The sequence below is a fragment of the Pan paniscus genome, chromosome 4 (genome assembly GCF_029289425.2).
Source record: "Pan paniscus chromosome 4, NHGRI_mPanPan1-v2.0_pri, whole genome shotgun sequence".
NCBI lineage: Eukaryota > Metazoa > Chordata > Mammalia > Primates > Hominidae > Pan > Pan paniscus.
Genome location: NC_073253.2, coordinates 74065962 through 74091027, shown reverse-complemented (window position 1 = coordinate 74091027; position 25066 = coordinate 74065962). Strand labels below are relative to the sequence as shown.

Below are 25066 nucleotides of genomic sequence, written 5' to 3'. Positions count from 1 at the left end.
AATAAGTCACTGGTCAATCAATGGGGAAAAAGACAAGATTTTAAAATAAAGCAATGTAACCAATATGAAACGGTAAATAAAAGTCAAAACTTTGACTAGCTTGAAGGTTGTAAACCTATTCTGTGCATGCCTTATCAACTAAAAAATATTTCCTGTAATTGTTTACATTTCTACAAAGTTAGAAAATCATCAGCCTTCAGGGTATAAAATTATACTGGCACTCTATCCTTCATCTTCCATTTGCATTTTAACAAATAGCCTAAAACAGACCTGTTTTACATCAAAAAACCACCACCACGACAACAAAAGAGAATGCTTTGACAAAAAACCAAGTTACCATGACACTATAGACACAGCAGCCATGGTGAGACTCAAGCACTTGGCCACTTTCTTTTATATCCATCCAATTCACATGATTCACATAACTTAGTATTTTCTACCCCAGCAATATAACAAATAATACTTATCATCTTATCACTCCTATTACAGAATCCCATTTTAGGACAGCTTCACACAGCCCAGTATTCTTTGGCCTGTTAATAATCTCTCATCTGGTCTACAACTAATGCTATTGCATTCTGAGTATGGGCCTTTATATAAACTATAACACAAATTCAAATCAGTAAGGAACTTATCCAATAAAACTGTAATGACAACACCACCAACAAAAACTATTCCACTGCCTGGCAATTACAAAACTGTGTATTCTACAGTCCACGAGTTTTACTTCAAAGCTGGCTTATCCCAAACAGCATTACCTAGCAATAGACAAATATTTACCTATTAGAGATTTCTCCACTCAGAACGGGTACACTTAGGTAGTTTGACTTTTTAAGACTTATTGATTTTCCCTACATTTTAAAAGTTTTTTTATTAAGTGGTAATCTAGTTCAGAGGTCCAAGAGTTAATCCTAACTGAGATGCCACCCATTTTCTTGAGGCCTTGAAAACGTTATCCACAGTTTCAAAATGCCAGTACTGTAAAGGGCCTTGGAGGCTATCTGGTACAACCTCCGCAATTCACATACTGAATTAGGTGAAGCACTTTGAAAACTGACACTACTATACAAAAAGTATCATTTCCATCTATGAGGCCCAGAGAAGAACACACATAGGAAGTTAACCACACAGAACCAGGGCCTAGAACTGAGCTCTTCACTCTTAATCCCACACTCTGAACATGCCAAGTGAGCTATTTTAAATTGTTGTGGGAAGCTTCGATAAAACTGTATGCACATATTTATGCATACATGGCATTTGACAAATCCTACAAGCTAGACTTTGCAAAATTAGTACAACCCAAAGGGCACACCACTTTCCCCAAATAGTAACACTGTGCTTTCTTAGAACATTACTAGTCCCTATCTCACCTCTAGTTTCACTCCCTAATACAAACTCAACTACTCTAACCTCCTGTTCAAACCCTTTATTCTTTAAATGATGCAAGTGTATTCTATAAACAGTCATTTTCAAACACTTAGGAAAAAGAAAACAAATCTACACATCTAGACTCCCATCAGGTGAATGCAGGAGCCCTCTTCAGTAAACCCAACAAAGAAGCAGGATGTTTAATGTTGACAACAGATTCAGCACTTAAGCAAAGATGATTTACAATTTCATTTTGATGCCTCTACAAAATAACTTCGCTAAGATCACACGATACCAGAAGTTTCCAACAGGTTGTCTAGTCTTGCACAGAATTAAACTAAATCAGTTATGTGCAATTAATTCCAAAACCTTTTGGTGCACAGTGCCAACAATTAAGAGATTTCCAATATATTTTTCTGGACATATTGCTCATGGTAGCACCGGGCACTCTCCTTTTCCTTAAGTTGGTGGATGGTGGTATGGGATCAGAAACTGTTTTTAAAGTTGGTGGGGGGTGGATGACAACAGGAAGATTCAAACTCTGGTTTTTCCCTTGGATTTGTATCTTTGCAGATATATTAATAAACATATCAAATATGGTATATTGTGGAGATACTGCTGCACAAGAGTCGCAGGCTTTTTTATTTCACACACTACCCAGTATACCAGCCCCTTGTCCTGACATTTCTCCTTAATAACGTACATATACAAGTCAAATTTTCTCCCTTTTCCTTCTTAGTACCAAAGACCTGTGCTTTTAAAACAAGCTCGTAGTGTCCAACGACCACGTTCCAGCAAGGAAAAGGCTCACGCTGAAGGACTTTCCGGAGTGCCCTAGGCCTCGCAGTCCTGCAGAGTAAAAGGGGGTGTGTCCGCGGTTGTTTCGGCCCTTTTCCCCCCGGCAGCCCTCAGCGGCGCCCTGGGCCCCCTTTCTCGGGGCGGCCAGGGGAGCTGTTCGCAGGGCGTCCAGACCTCAGGCCACTGGCTCACTTTCTTGGAGTGGGTCCCAACCAGGGAACGAGGGCGGGGGCGGCGAGGGCACCAACGAATCCTCAAACCCCTCACTCTGAGGCCACTCGGCAGCCCCTCTTCGCCCTCCCCGCGGCGCCCCTGCCTCCTAAGTCCCTGCATGAACCACTGTCCCTCTCTCTCCCCCTCTCCCCGGCCCTGCCTCTCCCTCGCACACACGCCCAAAGGCAAAGGAGGCCCAGGGAGAAGCCAGAGGACCTGGGGGCCGCGAGAGAGGCAGGACCGGCATCTGCGGTGCCCTGGGAAGAGTCGTCCCGAGAGGTCTCGCCCGAGGGGGCGCAGCCGCCACCAGAGCCCCGGCCGAGCCCGGGAGCGAAGCGGGGCCGAGCCAGGACCCACCAGCTGCTTCAGGTCCTCCTCCGAGAGCTCCGCGTAACGGTACCGCTGCTGCTCGAACTCGTACCGGGTGGTTTTGGCCACCACCACCACCCGGGAGGGGCGGAAGCCGCCGTCCGCGCGGCTGCCACAGCGCGCCAGCTCGCGCGGCTGCCCCTGCCCCAGGTGCCGCCGGCCGCCACCGTCACCGCCCAGCCGGGGCCGCGCGGCGGGGCCTCCCGCACCCGGTCCCCGCAGCGCCGCCGCCCGGCCGCCCGCCACGCGACAACAGCTGCCCAGCAGGAAGCCTCGGTAGCAAGTCATCGTGGGCCGGGCCGCGGCCGCGGGCTTGGGCTCGGGCCCCTTGCCTCAGCTCCCCACCGCCGGGAGTGCGCGCCGTCCGCGCCGCCCCGGCCTCTAACTTCGCGCCGGACGGGCAGAGGTTAAGTGCCAGGACGTGCGTGGCCCACGCGGCTAGGGGGACGTACCCAGGCGTTGACGAAGGCGGGGAAAGCGTGGCGATTGGGAAACGGGAGACCCCACGCGGGAGAAAGGTGGGCGGGGAAGAAATGGAGGCCCCAGCTAGTGGGTTTTGTTTGTTTGTTTATTCGTTTCACTCACGCCTGCATAATGGCTGCTTCGCCGCCCGGGGGCGACCTCCCCGCATCACACGCTTCCCCGAGGTCGCTCTTCTCCCGCCCCCAGGCTAACTCTATCGGCCAATCAGAGCCCGCGGCGGCTCCGGATCCGAGGGGCCGCGCCATTGGCTGCGGCCTGGGAAAGAGGTAGAATTCTGTTAGGCGATTGCGTCGCCCTGAGGAATCCAGCTGGATCCGGTCTGAGGCGGCGCGGGGCCAGCGGGTGGGGTTTTGAGCGGCTGGCGGGAAGGCAGGTTCCTGGCATATGCTCGCTTGGGTTCTGTTCTGCAGGCCGACCACGTGCCCATTGGTTTATTTGACCAGGGTCGGTGTGATAGCTGGTGTGTCTGGGGCCGGGCTGGGGGCTGAGGAGGCGGACCCGGCTCCTGCTGCACCGTGTGCGTGGCTTGGCACGAAATCCTCTCGGCGTGGGACCCAGTGCCCGCCCCGCTGCCCCCTGCCCTCCCGAAGAGCCCTACCTATAGGACAAAGTCCAAATGAATTAGTTCTTTGAAAGCTTTTAACTGGAAAGGAGTAAGTTAAAGCAATGTTTGATGACTATTGATCTGGCTTTGGAATCTTGGGTAGCTTGGGAGGCAAGAAGAGGAGGAAGGGATGCTGTTGGGATAATGACCCGTGGAGTGATCAGGACCTGGGCTGGGGTGTGACGAGAACAGAAGGAAACGTCCCATTCTAAGGGGAGAACCACATGGCAGTGCACATCCTGCTGTTCAATTCCTGCAGCTCCTTAGATCCCCTTCCCCTGGCACTGTGTTTGCTCCTTTGTAGTCCTGGCGCTACGTCACTTCTGGACTTTGGGCAGGTTACCTCATCTTTCTGGGCCTCAGATTCCTCATCTGTAAAAAGGGGGTTAGGGTGACCCCAAGGTTCTACCAAGTCCAAATCGATTCAGTGAATCTATGACTCTCCTCACGGGCCCACCAGCACCAGCGTTCATTCGTGGGTTCCCGCGGTGTGCCTGCTGTGTGCCAGGTAGTGTATTGGACTGGGAGCATACACAATGAAGCCCGATAGGTGTTTACTTGGTAAAGTTCTACCACTGACCCGTTCTCACCAAGAACTTTCCCTCACAGCAGCTGCTAATAGTGACGTGTAGTGTAACAACCTTAATAACCTGAGCTTCTAGAAGTAACATCTATAACTATCCTCAGACTCCTTTGTAGTCTTACTATTTTAAACTTCATTAGCTATTAGGAAGGGGAAAAAAAAAGGGAGAAATCACAGATGACGCTTAGGTTTGAGGCCAGGGTGAACAGGGGAATGTTAATTGATCCATTCGATAGAGAAAAAAAAATGCGTAGGGAGAAACTGGGATCAAAGTCTGAGTTTTGTTGCTCATATTTGAAATCTCGAACCTCATTTCTTCCCATTTCACAGATAAAACCCCTGATTTTTGACTCTCATTTCAGCTGCAAACATATACATTGACATCTCAGTTGGAATAGCCCTTTGTCCATAGTTATTTTGCGTCTCATCTTCCACCTCCTCAAAAATAGTGTTTCTGAAGGCATCCTCTCACAGGTATCTTGAATTTTCCCTCCCAAATGAGTTTGCCTCTTCAGTATTTAAATATGCTCACGTCTATGACGTCTTTAAAATTTTTCTAAAAAAACAAAACAACCTCTAAGCCTTTGTTTTTACATATTGCCTGCCTTACCTTTACAGCTGATTCTCGAAAGAGTAGTCTGTTCATCATTGCCACATCCCTGCCTCCTAGTCATTCCTCAACCTGTTGTACACTAGCTTCTCCCCACTACTTTGCTAATTATTGCTGTTTCCAAGGTGACCAAAAGATCTTGTTGGAACTCAAAAGACTTTTTTCAGTTCTTTAATTGCTTGATCTTTCCGAAGAATTTGAAATGGTTATCATTTCTTCTTGAAATCTTTTACTGTTTCCCAACATACCAGTCCCTAACAGTGTTTCTCCCATCTCTATGTCCCTTTTTGACTTCTTCCTAAACCCATCTCCAAGATGTCTTCTGTCCTCGTCTCCTTGTCTCTTCTTCTCCGTCTTTTTTCCTTCTCTCTCTCTCTCTCTGTCACACACACACGCTCCTGAGTTCATTCAGTGTTGTGTAGTGGAAGGATCTTGGTTCAAATCTCAGTTTTATTGTTTATTAGCTTTGTGAAACTTGAACTGGTTGTTTAACCTTCCTGAGCCTACTTCTGCATTTATAAAATATAATTGCTACCTTGTAAAATTGTGAATATATGCACAGATGCTTAGCACTGTGCCCATTACACAGTAGACATTTGGCAAATATTAGCCCCTTTCATGACCTCAGCTATTACTGGCATCTTTAGCCCAGATCTTTCTCTTGAATTTCCAATCCTTATCTAGTTTCCTTTTAGATAATGTCTCTTAAATCTTACACATGTAACACACATTCGTGGAGATTAAATTAAATTTGAGTGTCACTGTAGGCCAGGCATCCTGCTAGGTGCTAGAGATGAAATGATAAAAAGCTTCCATGCCCTTGAGGAGCCTAAAGTCTATGCAGTGGTAGAGTTATACACAGAATGCTGTAGAAATTTGGAGGAGCAAGTCTCAAGTCAGCCTAACAAGAGTTAGAGAAGGCTTTTTGGGAATGTGAAGAGCTAAGCCTTAAGTAATGAATTCAATATTAGCCATTATCAGCAAGAATGAGAAGGAAATTCCACAGAAGAAACACCATGAACAAATGCATAGAAGCAATGAACTAGCAATTTTGAAATTTTAGAGAATTTAGAGAGAGGCAGGCAACATGGGGAAGTGAGGCTAGAGAGGTAGACAAGGGTAAAGACAATGGAAAATGTTAAATCCATGCTTAGGAACTTGCCTTTTATCCTGCATATATTAGGAGGCAACCAAAAGGAGAAAATGATATGATTAGCTTTGCAAAAATTGTGAATTTTTTTTTTTTTTTTGAGATGGGGTTTCGCTCTGTCGTCCATACTGGAGTGCAGTGGTGCAATCTCAGCTCACTGCAACCTCCGCCTCCCGAGTTCAAGGGATTCTCCTGCCTCAGCCTCCAGAGTAGCTGGGACTACAGGTGCGTGCCACCAGGCCTGGCTAATTTTTTGTATTTTTAGTAGAGACAGGGTTTCACCATCTTAGCCAGAATGGTCTCGATCTCCTGACCTCATGATCCACCCACCTCGGCCTCTCAAAGTGCTGGGATTACAGGTGTGAGCCACTGTGCCCAGGCATGAGCAGGAATTTTTTAGAAGAAACACAAACAGCGAATAAATACCTGAAAAGATAACCTTATTGGAAATTAGAGAAATACAAATAATGTCATTGTGAAATAATATTTTATATCCACTAGATTGGTAGAAATTAAGAAATCTTGGTAACACTCTGTTAGAAAACTTATCCATATCAAGTCTTGATTAGGCTAAACATTAGCTAATCATTTCAATAATTCTTCCTTCCAGTGCCATAGTTTACAAATATCTTTTTTTTTTTTTTTCCTGAGACAGGGTCTTACTCTATCCCCTAGGCTGGAGTGCAGTGGCACTGCACTGCATGGCTCACACAGCTGCAACCTCCCAGGCTCAGGCGATCCTCCTACCTCAGCCTCCCAGGTAGTTGGGATTACAGATGCGTGTCACCATGCCCTGCTAATTTTTTTTTTTTTTTTTTTGAGATGGAGTCTCGCTCTGTCACCCTGGCTGGAGTGCAGTGGCACCATCTCGACTTACTGCAACCTCCGCCTCCCGGTTTAAGCAATTCTCGCCTCAGCCTCTCGAGTAGCTGGGATTACAGGTGCATGCCACCACGCCTGGCTAATTTTTGTATATTTAGTAGAGACGGGGTTTCACCATCCTGGCCAGGCTGGTCCTGAGAACTCCTGACCTCATGGTCTGCCTGCCTCAGCCTCCCAAAGTGCTGGGATTACAGGCGTGAGCCACCGCGCCCAGCCACCCTGCTAATTTTTAGAAATTTTTGTAGAAATGGGGTGTTGTGCAATGTTCCCTGGGCTGGTCCTGAACTCCTGGGCTCAGGCAATCCGCCGACCTCACCCTCCCAAACAAAACTGCTGGCATTCATGGATTTTTGAGTTTTAAACTCAAACTCCATCTATGGTGAGGCTGGTGTGCTTTTCTAGTAAATGAGTCTAGCCAACCATGTGATAGCCATATCTCAAGCAAGCTTAACTGTTCTCAACATTTTATGGGGAAAATTATATATCACTGTGGTATTCACAACTTGAAGATTTACAGAGGTTTTAAAATATATCCTTCCCAACCCCCAGAACCCTTCCCACACCCACTTCATGTTCATTCTGACTCTATGAAAGACATATATACCTCTTTTTATGACATTCAAATACTCTAAGACCTGTATAGCCGGGGTCCACAACCCCCGAGCTGTGGACCAGTATCGGTCCCTGGCCTATTAGGAACCGGGCCACACAGCAGGAGGGGAGCGGCAGGCAAGGGGGTGAAGCTTCATCTGTATTTACAGTTGCTTCCCATAATTTGCGTTACGGCCTGAGCTCTGCCTGCTGTCAGATCAGAGGCAGCATTAGATTCTCATAGGATGCAAACACTACTGTAAATTGCTCATGCAAGGCACCTAGGTTGCACGCTCCGTATGAGACTCTAATGCCTGATGATCTGAGGTGGAACAGCTTCATCCCAAAACCACCCCCACCCTACCCACCCCCTAGCCTGTGGAAAAATTGTCTTCCACAAAACCAGTCCCTGGTGCCAAAAAGGTTGGTTACCACTGCTGTATAGGATGTATTCTCCTGGCGAAAAAGCGTTCCTTGTTTTGGCAGTAATGGATGGAAAATAATATTTTTTAAGAGAGAACATTTTAATTGTCTATAATTAGGGTAAACAGTTGGGTAAAATCTTACTAAAAGAAAGTTAAGGTTGTCTTAACACAAGATACATAATGACATAAATTAGTTAATTAAATTTTAATTAAAAACAGCTGCTTTGGAAATCCAACATGTATACTTCAAAATAATTTACCTAAATAACTTATGAAAATGGATATTATTGTACAACTCATCTCTCCTTATAAAAGGAGAACAAAGGACATAGGAAAGCTGAAAAGAAGAAGGCTAGATGAAGATTCAGGACAAGGAAAAACTATAAAATGTTTCTACTATTCCTCCAAAACTGTACTAAATATTTGTGTAAGAATTCTAAGAAAGAATAATGGAGTGTATAGAAAATGGGTTGAAAGAGTTGTGAGCTAAATATCATGTTTCTGTTCTTCTTCTCCATTTCATAATCTGGGAATTTTCTCTTCTCTCTTTACCTTGCTGATATTCTAACCCTACATTTGGTTTTGTTGCACTGGCATTTCTATATAGATGAGAAATTAAGATAGTTAATTTTTTCCATTGATATATGCGGAGAAATCTAAAGAAAATCATAGAATGAATTCAACTTAAAATGTTTCAAGCATTGAGAAGATAATTGCTTTATCTCTACCTTAGTGTGGGGACAAGGATGAACATGTCAAAAAGATAAAGATGACCAGGTGTGGTGGCTCACGCCTGTAATCCCAACACTTTGGGAGGCTGAGGCAAAGTGTATCACTTGAGATCAGGAGTTCAAGACCAGCCTGGCCAACATGGTGAAACCCCGTCTCTACTAAAAATACAAAAATTAGCCAGGTATGATGGCGGGCGCCTGTAATCCCAGCTACTCAGGAGGCTGAGTGAGGCACGAGAATCCCTTGAACCCGGGAGGGGGAGGTTGAAGTGAGCCGAAATCGTGCCACTGCACTCCAACCTGGGTGACAGAGCGAGACTGTCTAAAAAACAAACAAAATAAATAAATGAAGTTATTTGTTCTCTTCTTCACTTTAGCAATTTATAGTGCAATCACAATGTTCCCACATCAGCTGAGATCTTAACAATAAAAGAGAACCAGTGCTTTATTATCTTCTCCAAATATCTCTCTGTGTTATGTTTCTAATGAAAATTTTCTGCTGAGTGTGTTCCGCATCAGAGTCACTCTTCTTGATTTTAAAAAAGAGTATTTCTGTTGTCCATTCTTTTTGTCCTTTCTTTCGTACTAAATCTCTTTTTCCCCTTCTATCTTTTCTTCATCTCTCTCACATTTACTTTATTTTTCCTCTTTATTTTCTGAGTCATTGACTCCTTTATTTAGAAGTAAAGGATATTATGTGCCATATTTCTTCTAGAATCACTGGAAGAATGAATGGGCCTCTCTTAGTAGTTATATTAAGTTATGCTTTCTCAGTTATAAGGAAGGACAAAATGTTGAACAATTGTCATAATCATAATCTGAAAGACTTAATTTAACTTCCATATGCTAAACTTTCAGGCAGTAGCTGAAGTTTGACTTAATAAATACTTATATATTTTTATTATTTTATAACAGGTATGGTAACACAGTAATATAACTTTTGAAAATGTGTGTTTGCATATCCAAATGAATATTGTTCTTCGAAGTATCACTTAGTGAAATTACGCCCTCATTCCAAATATGTTGTCATTGTTCAGAACATTTTCAGAAACATCTTGGAATTATGAATTTTTATCCCCTAATCAGAGAATTGCTTAGGGGTCACAATCAAAGTCACTTCGAAGCCATGGTGTGATAAAACTGAATTGAAAAATGAAATAGGGCTATAAGTACTGAGACTAATTTTCTTGTGTGACTCATGAGGTGTCTCTGAAACAAATCGCAAAGAAGAGGATCAAAACTCTATTGTAAAATTGTTGAAATTACTGTAGCCTACTATAATAATATCATTTAAGAAAAAGATTCATTTGGCTATATATGATACATTTGTTTTTCTATACAGCCCCATCTACTAAAATACTAATGAAAATATAATTACATAAATAAAGTAGAACAAGTTAACATGTTTGGCTTTCTTACACATGCTTTTTGATACATAGGTAATGTATTATATTTTATTTATTCATTTAACAACTATTGGATGCTGACCATGAGTCAAACATTGACAAGATGCAACAGATACAAGTCCAAGAGCAGATGCTCTTTTTAAAGGAATTCATACCATGAATATATAAGCTTATCATATTAGGAAATCCAAAAGCTAAATTAAAATATTTCCCAGAAGATAAATAGGATTTAGTGAAATGTTATCATGCCATTATACTATTTTTCAGAGAAATGACTCTGGAAATTTAGTAAAATATTTGTTTTGTGGTCAAGTATGACTGAAAAAAATAAACATTTTGTTAGGTATTTATCAAATCTAGCAATTTATAATTCTAAGTATTATGTCCATCAATGTGATGAAGAGTCCAAATTAGTTATAAAATCCTATTCTAAATAAACTTCTTCAAAAATGATAAATTTTGAACTTCTGAAGTCCATTTTTTTAAATTCTGTCAGTTTCTGCACAATAATCAAAATGTAAAATGTAAAACATAAAAATGTTAATTGCAACAAATTACATTTCTTAAACTTTTCTATAAAAACTCTTCAAGGAATGAATAGAATCTTCTCATTAGTTAGGGTGGTTTAGTATTTTCAGTAGAGTGACCCCTCTTTTTGTAGATGTCATGTTTATAGTAGGTAGTATTCATGAACAGGCAACCGACTGTCTGTGAGTCCAACTAGAAGGATCTGTGATATAAATTTAAAATGTTTTATTATACAATATTATATTTAGGGTAGATTTTTAATATTGAATGCAACTAAACATGAATATTAGTGAATATACTCATTGGTGATGAAATAAAAGCTACAGAATATACATTTTTATAAGCAACATTTAGAGATGTTGCTAAAATTTTAATCATGCCTCTTTTAGATAATTTATAAGCAACAAAGTGCAAAAAATTAGACCTTTTATTGCTTCCATAACATTTTAGCATTTGTTTTTACTGCCTCCTGGAGAAGATACTAAGTGAAAATGGGAAAAAATGGCAGGGGAAAGGGGGTTCATATGATTGACATTTGCTTTGCCTTATTTTCATTGTTTTTTATTAAGATAGTTACATAGCACCCCTTTCCTAAAATGGAATATAACAGAATATAGATATCATAAACATGTGTCATTAGTTAGTGAGAGAATTTGCTATTTAATCCTTATTTCAAATTGCCATTGTTAATGTGTACCAACTAGTTCTCTGATAGACCCCATTTTATTGTTGGCAGTGTAAACATTATTATAAAATAAAAGATTTTTTTATTTTATATGTTTTAAAGACTAATAAACCATTTGTTTAATAGATTTTCTTAAAGTAGCAAAAAAAATCATATTCACTTAGTTCTCTGAATCACTGGGTCAAGCAGGTTATAATACTGATCTGCATGTTTTGTGTATTTTTCCTTTTGATTATAGCTTTAATATTAAGCAAAGGAAGATATTTCATCCAGTTATGTATGTTCTTTGATAGATTCTTAAATTACATATGATTAAAGCAGCTTTAATATTTCAAAATGATTAAGAGTTGAAAAAAATGCTTGTTACCACACTATCATTGTAATTGTATTACTCAGTCCTCTGTAAAACAGAATTCAGGACTAAGTGAAACTGTTAGTGAAAACGCTTGGATGACTTTTATTGGAATAATTACATCTGTATAACAAAGTTGAGCTTACTATGTTTGACATTGTTTTTCTCCAAAGAGAAGTACGAATATTAGTTTTAAATCCACATATCAAGATAAGCACTAAAACCTAACAATCTGTTTATCACTGGTTCCACTTCAACCTGACTTTATTTGTGAATCCTGATACAATAAAAGAAATAGTACTTTTTCCCCTAGATAAAATAGGTCCTTGAAAATAGTATTTGTACAATCTAGTTATTCTTACAAGCAGTCAAATTCTAAAAAGGGAATAAACGAATTTTCAGGGTATCAAGCCAAGTTTACCAAGTGGGCTTATTATATGTATTTATAATTCTTCCTAGTATAGCCAATAATAAAATGAAAATAAGTGAAGAGAAATAAAAATGAAGGGTTAATTTCAGGGTAGCAATGTAATAGTTTTTTATGCAGTTTATAAGCAAATGACATAGGCATCACCATGAAGCTGACTTGATAAAATGAAGACCACTTATAGAAGACAGTGATTTTCAAACCCACTCCTCAGATCCAAACAACTAAGGCTCTAGCCACCACTAACTTTAAACAGAGCAGTTCCACTTGTTAAAAAATCTACCTAATATATTAGGATCGTGCTTAAGAATTCTTTTTTAAACCTCTGAACTAACAAAACAAAAGCTATTTACCTGATCCATTTTTAGTGACTTGGATGAAATCATCCTCATTCTCATCACAGCTTTCGCAGTTCAATTGTTGGGCTGTTTCTGACAGGCTTTCAGCTTGATTGACATCTCTCTGCTTATTGAAGCTTTGAAGTGCAACAAGACGATGATGTATTGCTGCATACAAATATGCTGTATCTTGGGCACTGGCCTGCATGAGGAACATTAAATTGTTAAGAAAATCATTACTATGTTAGCTACATTTTACATATTTTTAATCTTTCACTACTAATAAGGAAGGAATTACATGGCATAAATCTACAGTGTACATAGGTGCTAACAACCCTAAAAATTAAGCATTAAAAAGACAATCTTGAACCAAATTGCATTCTAAAATGTATACTTTTATAAGCAATCCCAATGTACACATTTTGAATTTAGACAGTGAAATTTTGTTATATAAAATTTCTATTTGTATTTAAATTAGTTAAGACCATCCCTCTTTCACTATTTTACACTATAGAAAATTGTAGGATTGCAGAGAATAAAGACTTCCATTTCCTGTCCATCACTTTGCTTGGACATTCCTCCAAACTACATAGCTTTGTGGATATGCTGAGCTCATTAGAGCAGTCTATGGTATTGTACCATAAATACAGCAGAAGTTCTTGCTTTTCAGTATTTTCCTATGCTATTTTAATGGTTGTTATTCATATGAAAATATAAAAACGATGGTAACAATAAAGTTGGCATAACATTTACTGTTAAAATATTCTTTTTTTCAATTCCTTCAGTAAAACTGTGGGTTATTAATTTCATTTATATTAGCAAAATATAAGCAGCACAGGTATCAAATATATGCTTGTTTCCCTCTTCCCTTTATGAATGAGGAAATTATGGCTCAGAAGGGTAAAATGACTTGTCTGAGTTGCCAGTCAGCAAATTGGCTGAAAGTTGAATCCCAGGTTTTATCATTCGCATTAGTGGGATTAATGGAATAAATTATGGTCCATAATAGAATAGAATTATTTCACCTACTGAAACAATTTTTGAAGAATAAACTAATGTCATGAAGACACTCATTAACATTGATAAGTAAAATAACGTGTATTTCACAGTCATATTAGCTATTTAATCTCAGCAGCTTTTCTAAAGCCAATAATAAAATGTATAAATAAAATGTACTATTGTTACCATCATTTTGCAGATGAATAAAATCAGTTTAAAGAAGGCTAAGTAGCTTTCCCGAAGGTTATACGGTATGCACACTATGCTACATATATGTATGTATATTCTTACACACAGTTGTATGTGTATACTAAAATAGAAGACCAAAATATTAATAGTGACCATCTCTGAAGATGGAATCTAGTCATGTTTAACAGGCTCAGTCTCTGGCATACTACTTTACCCACCTAAAACCAAGGGGGAATCTGGCCCAGAAGACTGGCAAGAGTATTAATACCTTAAGTGGTAAACGGGGTTTGTACATCATCTTACCAGAACATTTTAATGCTCAATATCACTTACACCTAACAGTACACTTACTGGTAGCTAATAAACTTTGGTTTTTCATCACAGGCACCTGCCAGGTTTTTTTCCATATTACTACATGGAAGCCAATTTATTTGTATTGTCACCTTCTGCCTGAACTTGGGTAATCAGTCTTCTCCAGTCAGTCCATGGGGAAATCCAGTTTTTTGGGGGGGGAGGTTGTGGTTTTGTTTTTGCGTTTCGTTTTGTTTTGTTTTTTTAAGCTTTATTCTTGCCAGCTCTCTTGGGTCTGGATCTTGTATTTGAGGTCAAGTATTCCTCTGCCAGGAACAGCTAAAGCTATGCTCCCATCCTGTTACCTTGGAGATTTACTCATGTCCAGAATTGGAATTTGCTGTTGGACTGGTTGTTTTAACTTGCTAGCTCTGTGTTTTTCCATTTCCCACTGGTTCTTTTCCGGTGACCTAAAGGCTTTTTTCAATCTCAGCTTGCAGGATAACCATTAGGCTTCAAAGTCTGCTAACCTCTTCCTGGGAACCATTCCTGACAATAGTCACTTTGGTAACAGTAAGATTGTTCACAAAATTTCAATAGTAAAGTAAAGGGTAGAGATTTGATGGCATGTATCACACAAATGTCTTGGAATGAGTACCAATTGATTACATAGACTTTGGTGTTAATTTCTGAATTTCACATAAAATTTATGTCTTATGCTATAAACAGACATAATGAATGGCTGAGTTTTTGCCAATGGTACAGATTATTATACCTAATGAAAAAACAAATTAGTAATTGCAGACGTCTATTAATTTAGTAGGATAATCTTCTATCACTGAAATTTCTCACTTACCTGAATTAAAAATATTTTGATGCTATAGTCTTCTAAATCAGTAGCTGTTATTCGTACATTTTTGTGGTTTGCTCTTTGAATCTTCATTTGGGCCCAGAGTTTGCTGTTGAGGATCAGCCTTAGACTGCCTTGATTGCGCATAACTAAAATAGGAAGGTGACTACATCAGGCCACAGAACAGTTGACACAGAGGAATTTACCATTTTCAAAAGCAAAATAAATCTTGTAGTTGTTTTTCAGACTGTAGATTCAATACTAACTTGTGATTTGACTAGATTAAAACTTGATTTTCAAATCGTACTTTATTATGTTGGGAGAACTTTTTTATCTTAAATGCTGAAATTACACTTTTTTTGCTGTAATATTTAAAAGTGGTTAAAATTTTAGAACTCCTTTTAAGAACTGATGGTCTGAAGAATATTTGTCCACGAATTGTCTACAATGAAGAAAACCAAAACAAAAACCTTAAGTGTCCAAAAAATGGAATTAGTTAAATAAATTGTGGTGTAGTCATTCAAGAGAATATTATGAACCCATTAAGAATACTGCAAAAATAAATTTATTGATGTGGAAAAATCATGGTGTAATATGTAAAAGAAAAAATTAGGCTACAAAGCAAAATAAACACCATGAATCAGAACTTTTACAATCTATGTGTACATCTATATATACAGAAAACAAAGGCCAGAAAAATATATTCTGTTAATAGATGTTATCTCAGGAAGATAGGCCTTTAAGTGACTTTAAAAAAAATTTTTTCAATCCATGCTTTCTGTTTTTTACAATGAATGTGTATTACCTGCATAATAAAAAGAACGTTTCTTTTGGGGTTTGTTTTTTGTTTTTTGTTTTTCTTTGGGGATATTTTTTTTTCTTTGGCAGGCAGTGGAATCAAACCAGAGTAGTAAATAACTTGGACCTGCCTTGGGACTATTACTTGGTTGGGTGATTTAGAAATCTGTGTGCCAGTTACAGAACTGAAGACACTTTCTGTCCTTTTAATCTGAATTATATCTCTTAACCATTTCTTGAGTTTGATATCCAAAACTCAACAAATAACCTTATTCTTTGATCCAGTGTCTACCTGTGGTCTCCTCCAAAGTCTTGACCTCTCAAAATTGACCAATAAATCCATTCATCCTGCCCAGATCTCTCCCTGTGCTCTCTTTCAGTTTGGACCTCTGAACAATGCCCATTGCGTTATTTTGAATGCTAGCTCTCTTGTATTTTTAGGTTTGACTGGCTCCAGCTTCTGAACATCACTGTGCCTGCAGGATTTAATAACTGCACACCTTAGAACTAATCTCTTTCCTTAGAGACTAATCCTTCATCCCGACCCCCATCCCATGTCTGGGATGCCAAGGATAAATTATGGGACAAGTATTTTCTTTTAGAAGATCTTTTCACTTCACAAAATTATTTGCATCATATTCTTTCAAATAATAATAAGATTACTATTTAGGTGTGTGCTTGGCTCTGATATAAGTGCTTTACATGCTTTATCTCATTGAAATCTCTCAGTCACTCAATAAGTCATGAACTACAGTTATTCCCATTTTAAATTGATATAAGTAGAGTAGAGAAAGAGATTTAAAAACTTATCAAGGTCACTAGTTAGTCACTGCTGGAGCCAGAACTGGAGCCCATGCAGTCTAACAGGAGAGCCTACTTGAAATGGGAAGCTCCTATAGAAATATTTTCAATAGTCTGATTTTTTGGTGTATTTTATAGCACGTCTCCAGAAAATGATGTGTACCTATATTATTATGAGTACACAGGAGAAATCCTGACAAATTATGGCTTGCTTTACAAAAGGATTCCTTACTTAGTCTTGACTGTAATGTTCCACAGTCAGTGCTTGCTGTGTCATTCAGTCTCAACGTTCCTCTGCCCCTTTCAATCCAGGATTGTGTTGTTTTGTTGAATATGAAAAGCTTGCAGTTTATCTAAATGACAATTTTTTAAAATGTCAAATATATAGAAAATTTTTTCAAAGTAAATTATTTCCTATGTTATGACACGTTTATATGTGTCTGGTCTTTTACCAAAATAATCTTTGTTAATGATTTATAAACCAGCTTTTAAAATATATTTAACATTTAGAAACATATAACTTTCGGATAGTTCAAACATCAAAAAGTAAAAAGACATACAAAGTGAAAAGGGCCTCCAGCTTTTATTTCCCATCTACCAATTTCCACCCCTGCAACAAGTAACCACTGGTGTAAATATTTTGTTTATCTTTCCAGAGATATTTGTACATACATACATGCCAATACATATAAATGTTCCCCCTCTTTTTTTTCTGTCAATGGTAGAATGCCATACATACTTTCTGATTTTTTAACACTATGTCTATATATACATCAACTTTTATATTAATTATTTGAGCTATATAATGTTATTTGAAAGTAAAAGAATCTTTGAACCATTTGCATGCTTCAATATTTTTAAAGACAGCATGATAACGTGGAGAAGTAGGATGTGATACCACAGGTTACCCTACTGCAATCATTACTACTGTGTACAAGAATCACCTAGACAGCCTGTTAAAAATATAGCATGCTGGAGCCTCACCCCTAACAATTACTTCAATAAGACTGGAATTAATCTAATCCAAGGGTTATGCTTTGAGACACACTTAAAATAAAAGTGTCTGTAGATCATAGAGGAAGTGGAGAGGAATGGAGAGAGTTTAGAGAAAAGCAGATGGAGAAAGGCAAAGGGAAATTTCTGCCTTGTTGGGAAAGGGTAAAGTTGTAGTAATTACATTTCATGTGCTTGTGCTGATGGTGATACTACTCAACATTAAAATCCTGTGATACTGTAGTGTGTATCTGTGAAATTCTTGAATTACATGAAATTCTAAACTTTTTTAAAGGAAGCTAAATTTTATATGAAATTCTAAACTTTTTTAGAAGGAAAACGAAATTCTTATTGGACTGAAATCAAGTTATCAACATTGTTAAACGTGTAAGTAGAATTATTTAATCACAATAATAGCACTAATTGTAAAAGCAAGTATTAAAGCAGGATACTTGGCTGTCTTATTTCTAAGGGACTAATGTGAATAGTTGTAAACCTAACAACCCATTTTCCTGCCAGGTACACATACAAACACAAGAAGAAAATAAATTATTGGTTCAATTTTTGAGAGCATCCAACATTTTTATTTAAGCAACTTAGTCTCCATGAAAACTATACTTCTGTCTGTATTTTTAAAGATGCCTCTTCTCATGTTAACTTTATTCCAAGTATGTAAATGCTACCAGAAAGAGTAAAACATGATATACAGACCTTTAACACATTATGTTCTGTTTCCTCCCCTGTTATAACATCAATTTTCTCCAGCAAGCATTTTCGTGATGGTTGGGAAGAGAATGCAGCAGCTGATTCAATTAGGGAAGTATTTTTAATAGAGTCTGTTCCTAAGAGAAAATGGGGAAAAAACACTTAAAAGTCCCCATTTTCTCTACTGTGAAAGTTCTTTGTTGCCCCTATTACCACATGTATCTACTTGGCTTCTTCTAGTAGTAAGTGATTCTAAAAATTCAGACTGCTTGAGTTGGTGTAAAATCTCCTTATCAATTCCCCCATAGCATTAACTCAAAAAATTTTTAAAGCTTATATATCAGATAATCATATTTATATGCTTTAATCTTTACCAAAATATTTGAAACACTGGATTATTGGTTTTTTAAATCTTATAGTAAATATTAATTTTACTTATATTAAATATTAATGTTAATAAATAAAAAACGGCAGACAAACTAGGTGAATCTAATGTTTTACAAATGAAAGAATTCTTACTTGAACTTAAAAAGTTGACAGGAAATTTCGGAATGGATTTGAATGGATTTTCCTTGGCATATGAATCATTTTCAAGTTGAGGCTGGGTGAGTTTTTGAGTACCCTGAGTGCGGAAAAAGATGCATTATTTTATTTAATAAAAGTTTTAATTTTATCCCTACTATGTTTGCAGTAAGACACTTCCGTTTTTCTGTTTCAACACAGCAAGCAAACCTAGCTGGTATGTTTTTGTTTTGGACTTTCTGTGTGCTGAACAGAGAAATCGTCTCCATTGTTAGAAAGCCTTAGTTCTAATCCTAGAAAACATAATCTAGTTACCACCAGCCTACTTCAGGTGGGATCTAGTCCCGGAGGCAATGGGAAAGGTCTAAGGGCACAAAAGAAGGTAATAGATGTTCCACACTCTCACTAGACTAAACTGATGCCCAGGAGGTACAAAAGAAAGAAAAGAAAGAAAATGTGCCTTTAAATTCGGGAGTTAAAAAGTATAATTCAATTTAATATTACTTTTAATTAATTTACCATTAGAAATTTAAAGTGACAGCTCTGTATATAGTAATAGAAACATATACCAAGGTATTTCAGTATCCCCAGAAATTTACTCTTGCTATCCACTTTATGGAAAAAAACAAAAAAGTTATCCAGAGACCCCCACAAGATGTCTCAGAGAACATCTTTTTAGAAAAAATCCTAACTTTTCCTCCCAGACAATTTTTGCCAACAGTAGCTTTTAAGGCTACTTGGGGCTCTGTATGTCTGTTGTAATCAAGGCCTGCACAAAAAAAGACTAATTGACATGACATTTGTGATAATGTGTAGCCCTCTGCAAAACACAGAGAACTGGAACAATGATACTTAAGAACTTATGCTTATATTTTTTCCCTTATGAACTGAAAATTCTTTCACATTACTTAACTAGACATCAAGATATTCCCTCAAAATTGGTAGAGATGGGTATAATTATTTCCATTTTAAGAAAATAGAAACTGAGGCACAGAAAGTTTAAATGACTCACTCTAAAAACACATAGTCAGCCAATAAGCCAAGAGTGCATCTTGGCCCCCAAATCACAAGGCCAAAAATTTACAGGATTAGAGGACAAACACAAATTATCTCTATAATTCCTGTTATCCTTAAGATATTACCAACTTAAAGAGATAGTTCAGGTTCCTTTATAAGCCTTTATAAGTTGAGGTTCCTTTAAGCATTTAAAACGCCCACAGGAAATGTGCACAAGTGCCTTCTCAAACAAAACCTGTAGTCCTGACTATAGTTTATTTGTATAGGTATCTCTCTGCCTGCTCTTATTAGATTATAAGCACCTTTAGGGCACAGTGTCTCCTTTAGCTTGCATAACCACTTAGGTGGTTTTCAAACCTGCCTGTACATTGGAATCACTTGACACCTGGCCTCACCCACAGGCATTCTGAGCTAATTGGTCTGGAATGAGGCCAGGCATAGGAAATCCTTAAAAGAATGATTCTAACAGGCAGCCAAATTTGAGATCAATGCTTTATATACCGTAAGAACTCAGTACATGTTTGGTAAATTGAGTTGAATGTTAAGTTGATCCTGTGAGGTTTGGAAAGCATTGTCTGACATTTTACAGACACTGTGGCTAATCTGGTGTCAAACTTAGAAATAAATGATATGGAATAAATGTGCCTAAATATACTGCCTGTAAATTCACCATGGAGGCTGGTCCATTTTGGTTCACATCCAAAGGCATAGGTCACAGCTCTAGGATTGGTGAGTTGACCTTCATTTTGGGAATGACAGAAGGGTTCCTAAATAAACTAAGCCTTTAAAATGACTAACATATGAAAGCCCTAAAAATTTTGTAATGAGTTTGGGCGCAGTGGCTCATGCCTATAATCCCAGCACTTAGGGAGCCTGAGGCGGGTGGATCGCTTGAGCTCAGGAATTTGAGGCCAGCCTGGCAACATGGTGAAACCCCGTCTCTACCAAAAATACAAAAAGTTAGCCAGGTGTGGTGGTACGTGCCTGTGGTCCCACCTACTCGGGAGGCTGAAGTGGGAGGATCCCTTGAGCCAGGGAGACAGAGGTTGCAGTGAGCCGCGATCGTGCCACTGCACTCCAGCCTAGGTGAAAGAGCAAGACCCCATCTTAAAAAAAAAAAAAAAAAAAATGTAATGAACTGGCTTAACGAGTTGGTTCTTTTATTAATCTAAATCCGTACATGGGTTTTTAAATCTCTGCAGCTTCTTTGGGATTCTTCATGTAACTGGTATCCCTGAGACAAGCTAGGCACGTTCGAGCTATCTCAGCCACTTTCCTGACTTGAGTGAAAGCTGGAAAAGGTATGAAGATGTGATGGACCAGATAAAACCACAGGCATGGTTTTCCACAGCTTTCACTTTTCTGTAAAATTTTCCACTGTAGATCAGAGTTCTGTGGGGATCAGAGAAGCAGTTACCTCATTGCAAGAGGATGCTGAACATTAAATAAGGATGATGGTAATAACGGTGAGGGGTTTTCACTAGGCAAGTATATTCTCCTAGGCAAGTAAAGCACTATGAATTTTCTCTGAAAGCTAGCAAAAGAAAGTTATAATAATGCTTTTTGATGTAAGAGCTTGAAGTTAGGGTTGTGGTTAACTGATAAGAACAAATTGGCTCAAGCTTATAATCCCAGCACTTTGGGAAGCCGAGGTGGGCAGATGACGAGGTCAGGAGATCGAGACCATCCTGGCTAAGACAGTGAAACCCCATCTCTACTAAAAATACAAAAAAAAAAAAAAAAATTAGCCAGGTGTGGTGGCACGCACCTGTAGTCCCAGCTACTCAGGAGGCTGAGGCAGGAGAATCACTTGAACCTAGGAGGCGGAGGTTGCAGTGAGCAGAGATCGGACCACTGCACTCCAGCCTGGGTGACAGAGCGAGACTCTGTCTCAAAAAAAAAAAAAAAAAAAAAAAACCGAACTGGCAAATAATTCTAAATGCATCTTGTTACAAAATGATGAAATCGACAAACTATTAAACTATCATTACCAACTGAGCTTATCTAACTATTGCAGATGATTCTGGGATTTCCTTGGGTACTTTTGGTTTAACACAAGTCAAAGAACTATTTAATATTTCACATCAGTAATAATGTTATAATTATACAGTTCCCTTCCTCTGTGGGTTTCTATTATTTTAACAACTAGGACATGCTTCCCAGGAGAATCTTTCCAGTTAAAGAAAGAAAATGTGCGTTTGAACTCAGGAGTTAAAAAGTATAATTCAATTTAATATTACTTTTAATTAATTTACCTTTAGAAATTTAAAGTGACAGCTCTGTATATAGTAATAGAAATATATACCAAAATCTTACCAAAACTCTTTCTACCATGTTTTCTCCAAAAACAAAATTGGAACTGCAGCTTTTAAAAGAACATTTATCTTCATTTGGTTGACATCTAAGAAAAAGAAATAAGCATTTACTATTTTAAATACATAGATAAAGCCATTTTAAACCTTGAAATAATCAGATAATTTAATAGATTTATGTAAATCAAATTTACTGCTCACTTTTGTTAGTGTGAATTTAATGAAAAATGAAGGAAAAATTCAGATAGTGGCATCCAGAGGTGATTGTCAAAATAATTTCCAGCTCTTACAGCATTGGCAGAGACCAGTCCTGACTGCCTCATGCCCATCACTGCACTGGCTGTGTGGTCAGCCAGGAGGGCTGCCCAACCCCTTTTGCTTTTCCAACACACCTTGTCTAGTATCTAATTTCCCCTCTTCTCTTCCTCAAGTGGCTGATGTTTTAGCAACCAGAGATCTCCAGGGCAAAAGCGAAACCCTGTCTGTTATAATTGAGTGTGCATTGGCTTAAATTTTTTGCCTCCCAGAAACTTTTTTTTAATGTTAAAAGTGTTTTTCATGATGAGAAACTCGAAGACCGGAAGCCCGCTCTTTGTAGACAGATGTGCTCAGGGTTCGGCATTGCATCCCCAATGCACATAGAAGGCACCTGCTCCCGCACCTGGACAGAGCCCAGTCATGTGAGTCAGTTTATATCCACAGCTAGTTTTAACCTCTCAGATCAAACATTTATCCATCACTAGTAATACTAATAAATATTGCAGATTTATACTGCTTTCCTTGTTGCTTATCTAACCTATGCCAATAAATAATGTATAATGCCAAAATAAAAGAAAAAAATGCTAGAGAGAGAAGAAGAGAGCCTAATCTACTAATCAGATAATTTATGCCCAACTAAATAAAAGTTTAGCCATACATTTTCAAAAAGTTCTCACCCAAGTCAATGAAACAATGAAGACAATCCAGTATTAATATGATAATATTTAAGTATCAGAAATATTTTTAAAAACATTTTAAACTTGTGTTTCCTATAAAATCTCCTTTCAAATGGGAATCTTGGCAATTTATCCATACAAGGTCAGAAAATTATTTTCCATGAATGGTTATAATAATGAAAGAATGCAAGAATGAAAGGACAATGCTTCTATTTTCTCATTAACTTACCCTACTGATGTTGCACCTAAAAAGTGCTGGTTAGTAGACAGCTGGACTGAAATTCTAGCCCTTGATAAATTTTCACTTAACAAATAGGAATTTCCCTCAGAAATCTGAAAGTAAAGAAATCCATCAAAAAGTTTATAAAGACTACCTTACTATAGGACCATCAGACAAGGAAACAATAGTTATAGTTAAATATATTGAAAGCTTACTATGTTTAAGTACTGCCTTAAGCATTTTATGTACGATCTCATTTACTCCTTACAACTCTAACACTTTGTACTTCTATTGTCCACATTTTACAGGTGAGTAAACTGACACAAAAAACTTAAATAATTTGCCCAGGTCACATACAGTGGCGATCTGTCTAATACCGGAATATCATAATATTCAGAAATCCCACCATGTTTTGTTTATTTTTGCCATTTTAGTCAAATTGGGCTAATTCTCATTTCTGGATTAGTAAAGCTCTCTTTCAGGACTATTTAATCCTGGGAAACACCCTAAGAATGTCACCATCCTAGTCACCCAATGTGAGAGAAAACCCCACTCATCTATTTATCTTGAAATTTTCAACTAGTAACATCCAGTTACTTTGCCTTATGTACATATGTGTATGCACAATACCTGAATTAATATATAAATGTAAGAGTGAGGAAATTTAGAATTGGAAGGAACCCTATACATTATCTGATCTAGTATTTACAATGTATTGTGGACACCTTCCTTCCTCGACCAGGAATTTGCAAAGATGTTTCAGGGCGTTTGTGTCTTTTAAAGCCAGATGGGTTATGTTTCCACTTAAATTTTTATTTCAATTAATAAAAATAATTTTGAGTACTTTTTCTTTTTTAACAAGAGTTTGACAACTGACAAATATGTATCAAGAGAGCATGTGCCATGGTTGGCAAAGATCGAAGTACATGCTCATTACCTAGTCATTCAGATAATGTATCTCTCAGCCAAAATGGTAGTTTTCACTCCTATGTTGGTTAAAATAGTTATTTAGGCATATATTGTTTAATCTATACATAGTAAGTAACCATTGATTAATGATAGGATGAAAATAATTTATCTGATTTTGATATACAAGATAATAAGAAATATAAAGATAATGGTTCTACAAAATCCACCTAGAGATAGTTTTCACAAAATCTTTAAATTACATTCATTTGGTCAAAATTCTTACATAGGATCTTATATACAGTGTGTCTCTGGATCTTCAAAGATCAATAAATGGAAAATTTAATGATGGGCATTAAATTTTCTTTTTAATGATGGGCATATACAGTAGGGCTTTTCAATAACTGGAAATAAGGTTTATTCCCTAGACCTTATAATTTATTCAAAAATAAATATAAACAATAGCTTGAAATTTTCTCTTAAGCTTGGATCATTTAAGAAGAAAATGGAAGAAATATATTAATAAATTTTATTTCTAAATATGCAATGCAATATTTACAAAAATTCTGCCAAGAAAGAAATATTGATGTATTTTTGATGTCATAACATGTAATTAAAATCTTGCTCTATATTTATAGTGCATGCCATTTTAAAATCAAATGCAATATAACTTTTTAGAAATTAGTCAACATATTATACTTTCTATTACATAATTTAAAACAAGTTAAACACCATGCATCACTTCTTTTTTCTCTTTTCTTTTTTGAGACAGTCTGGCTCTGTCACCAGGCTGGTACCATCTCGGTTCACTGCAACCTCCACTTCCCGGGCTCAAGCTAGGACTACAGGCACATGCCACCATGCCCAGCTAATTTTTGTATTTTTTGTAAAGACAGTGTTTTACTATATTGCCTAGGCTTGTCTGGAACGTTTTAGCTCAAGAGATCCACTCATCTCGGCCTCCCGAAGTGCTAGGATTAAAAGA

At 38.0% G+C, this 25066-nt stretch overlaps 2 protein-coding genes across 17 annotated transcripts in view; both read right to left on the bottom strand.

Moving 5' to 3' along the window:
• The window catches only part of NADK2 (NAD kinase 2, mitochondrial), a 49305-nt gene extending 45953 nt beyond the window's left edge, over positions 1-3352 (bottom strand). For 2 of the 4 annotated variants that reach the window (XM_034960169.3, XM_034960170.3), the window contains exon 1: positions 2737-3174. In XM_034960169.3, the coding sequence (XP_034816060.1) occupies positions 2737-3036 (300 nt within the window). In that variant the 5' untranslated portion in view covers positions 3037-3174. Of the gene's footprint in view, positions 1-2595; positions 3175-3333 lie in introns of those variants that run through there. The other 2 variants (XM_008956044.4, XM_034960172.3) reach the window with 2 other exon arrangements.
• A 6065-nt stretch (positions 3353-9417) lies between these two features.
• The window catches only part of RANBP3L (RAN binding protein 3 like), a 53764-nt gene continuing 38115 nt past the window's right edge, over positions 9418-25066 (bottom strand). For 11 of the 13 annotated variants that reach the window (XM_034960163.3, XM_034960164.3, XM_003806651.5 and 8 more), the window contains 8 exons: positions 23185-23288; positions 22025-22109; positions 18689-18791; positions 18176-18306; positions 16704-16824; positions 14879-15021; positions 12559-12745; positions 9418-10943 (listed from right to left, as the gene is read on the bottom strand). In XM_034960163.3, the coding sequence (XP_034816054.1) occupies positions 10900-10943; positions 12559-12745; positions 14879-15021; positions 16704-16824; positions 18176-18306; positions 18689-18791; positions 22025-22109; positions 23185-23288 (918 nt within the window). In that variant the 3' untranslated portion in view covers positions 9418-10899. The remainder of the gene's footprint in view (positions 10944-12558; positions 12746-14878; positions 15022-16703; positions 16825-18175; positions 18307-18688; positions 18792-22024; positions 22110-23184; positions 23289-25066) is intronic. The other 2 variants (XM_034960167.3, XM_063604508.1) reach the window with 1 other exon arrangement.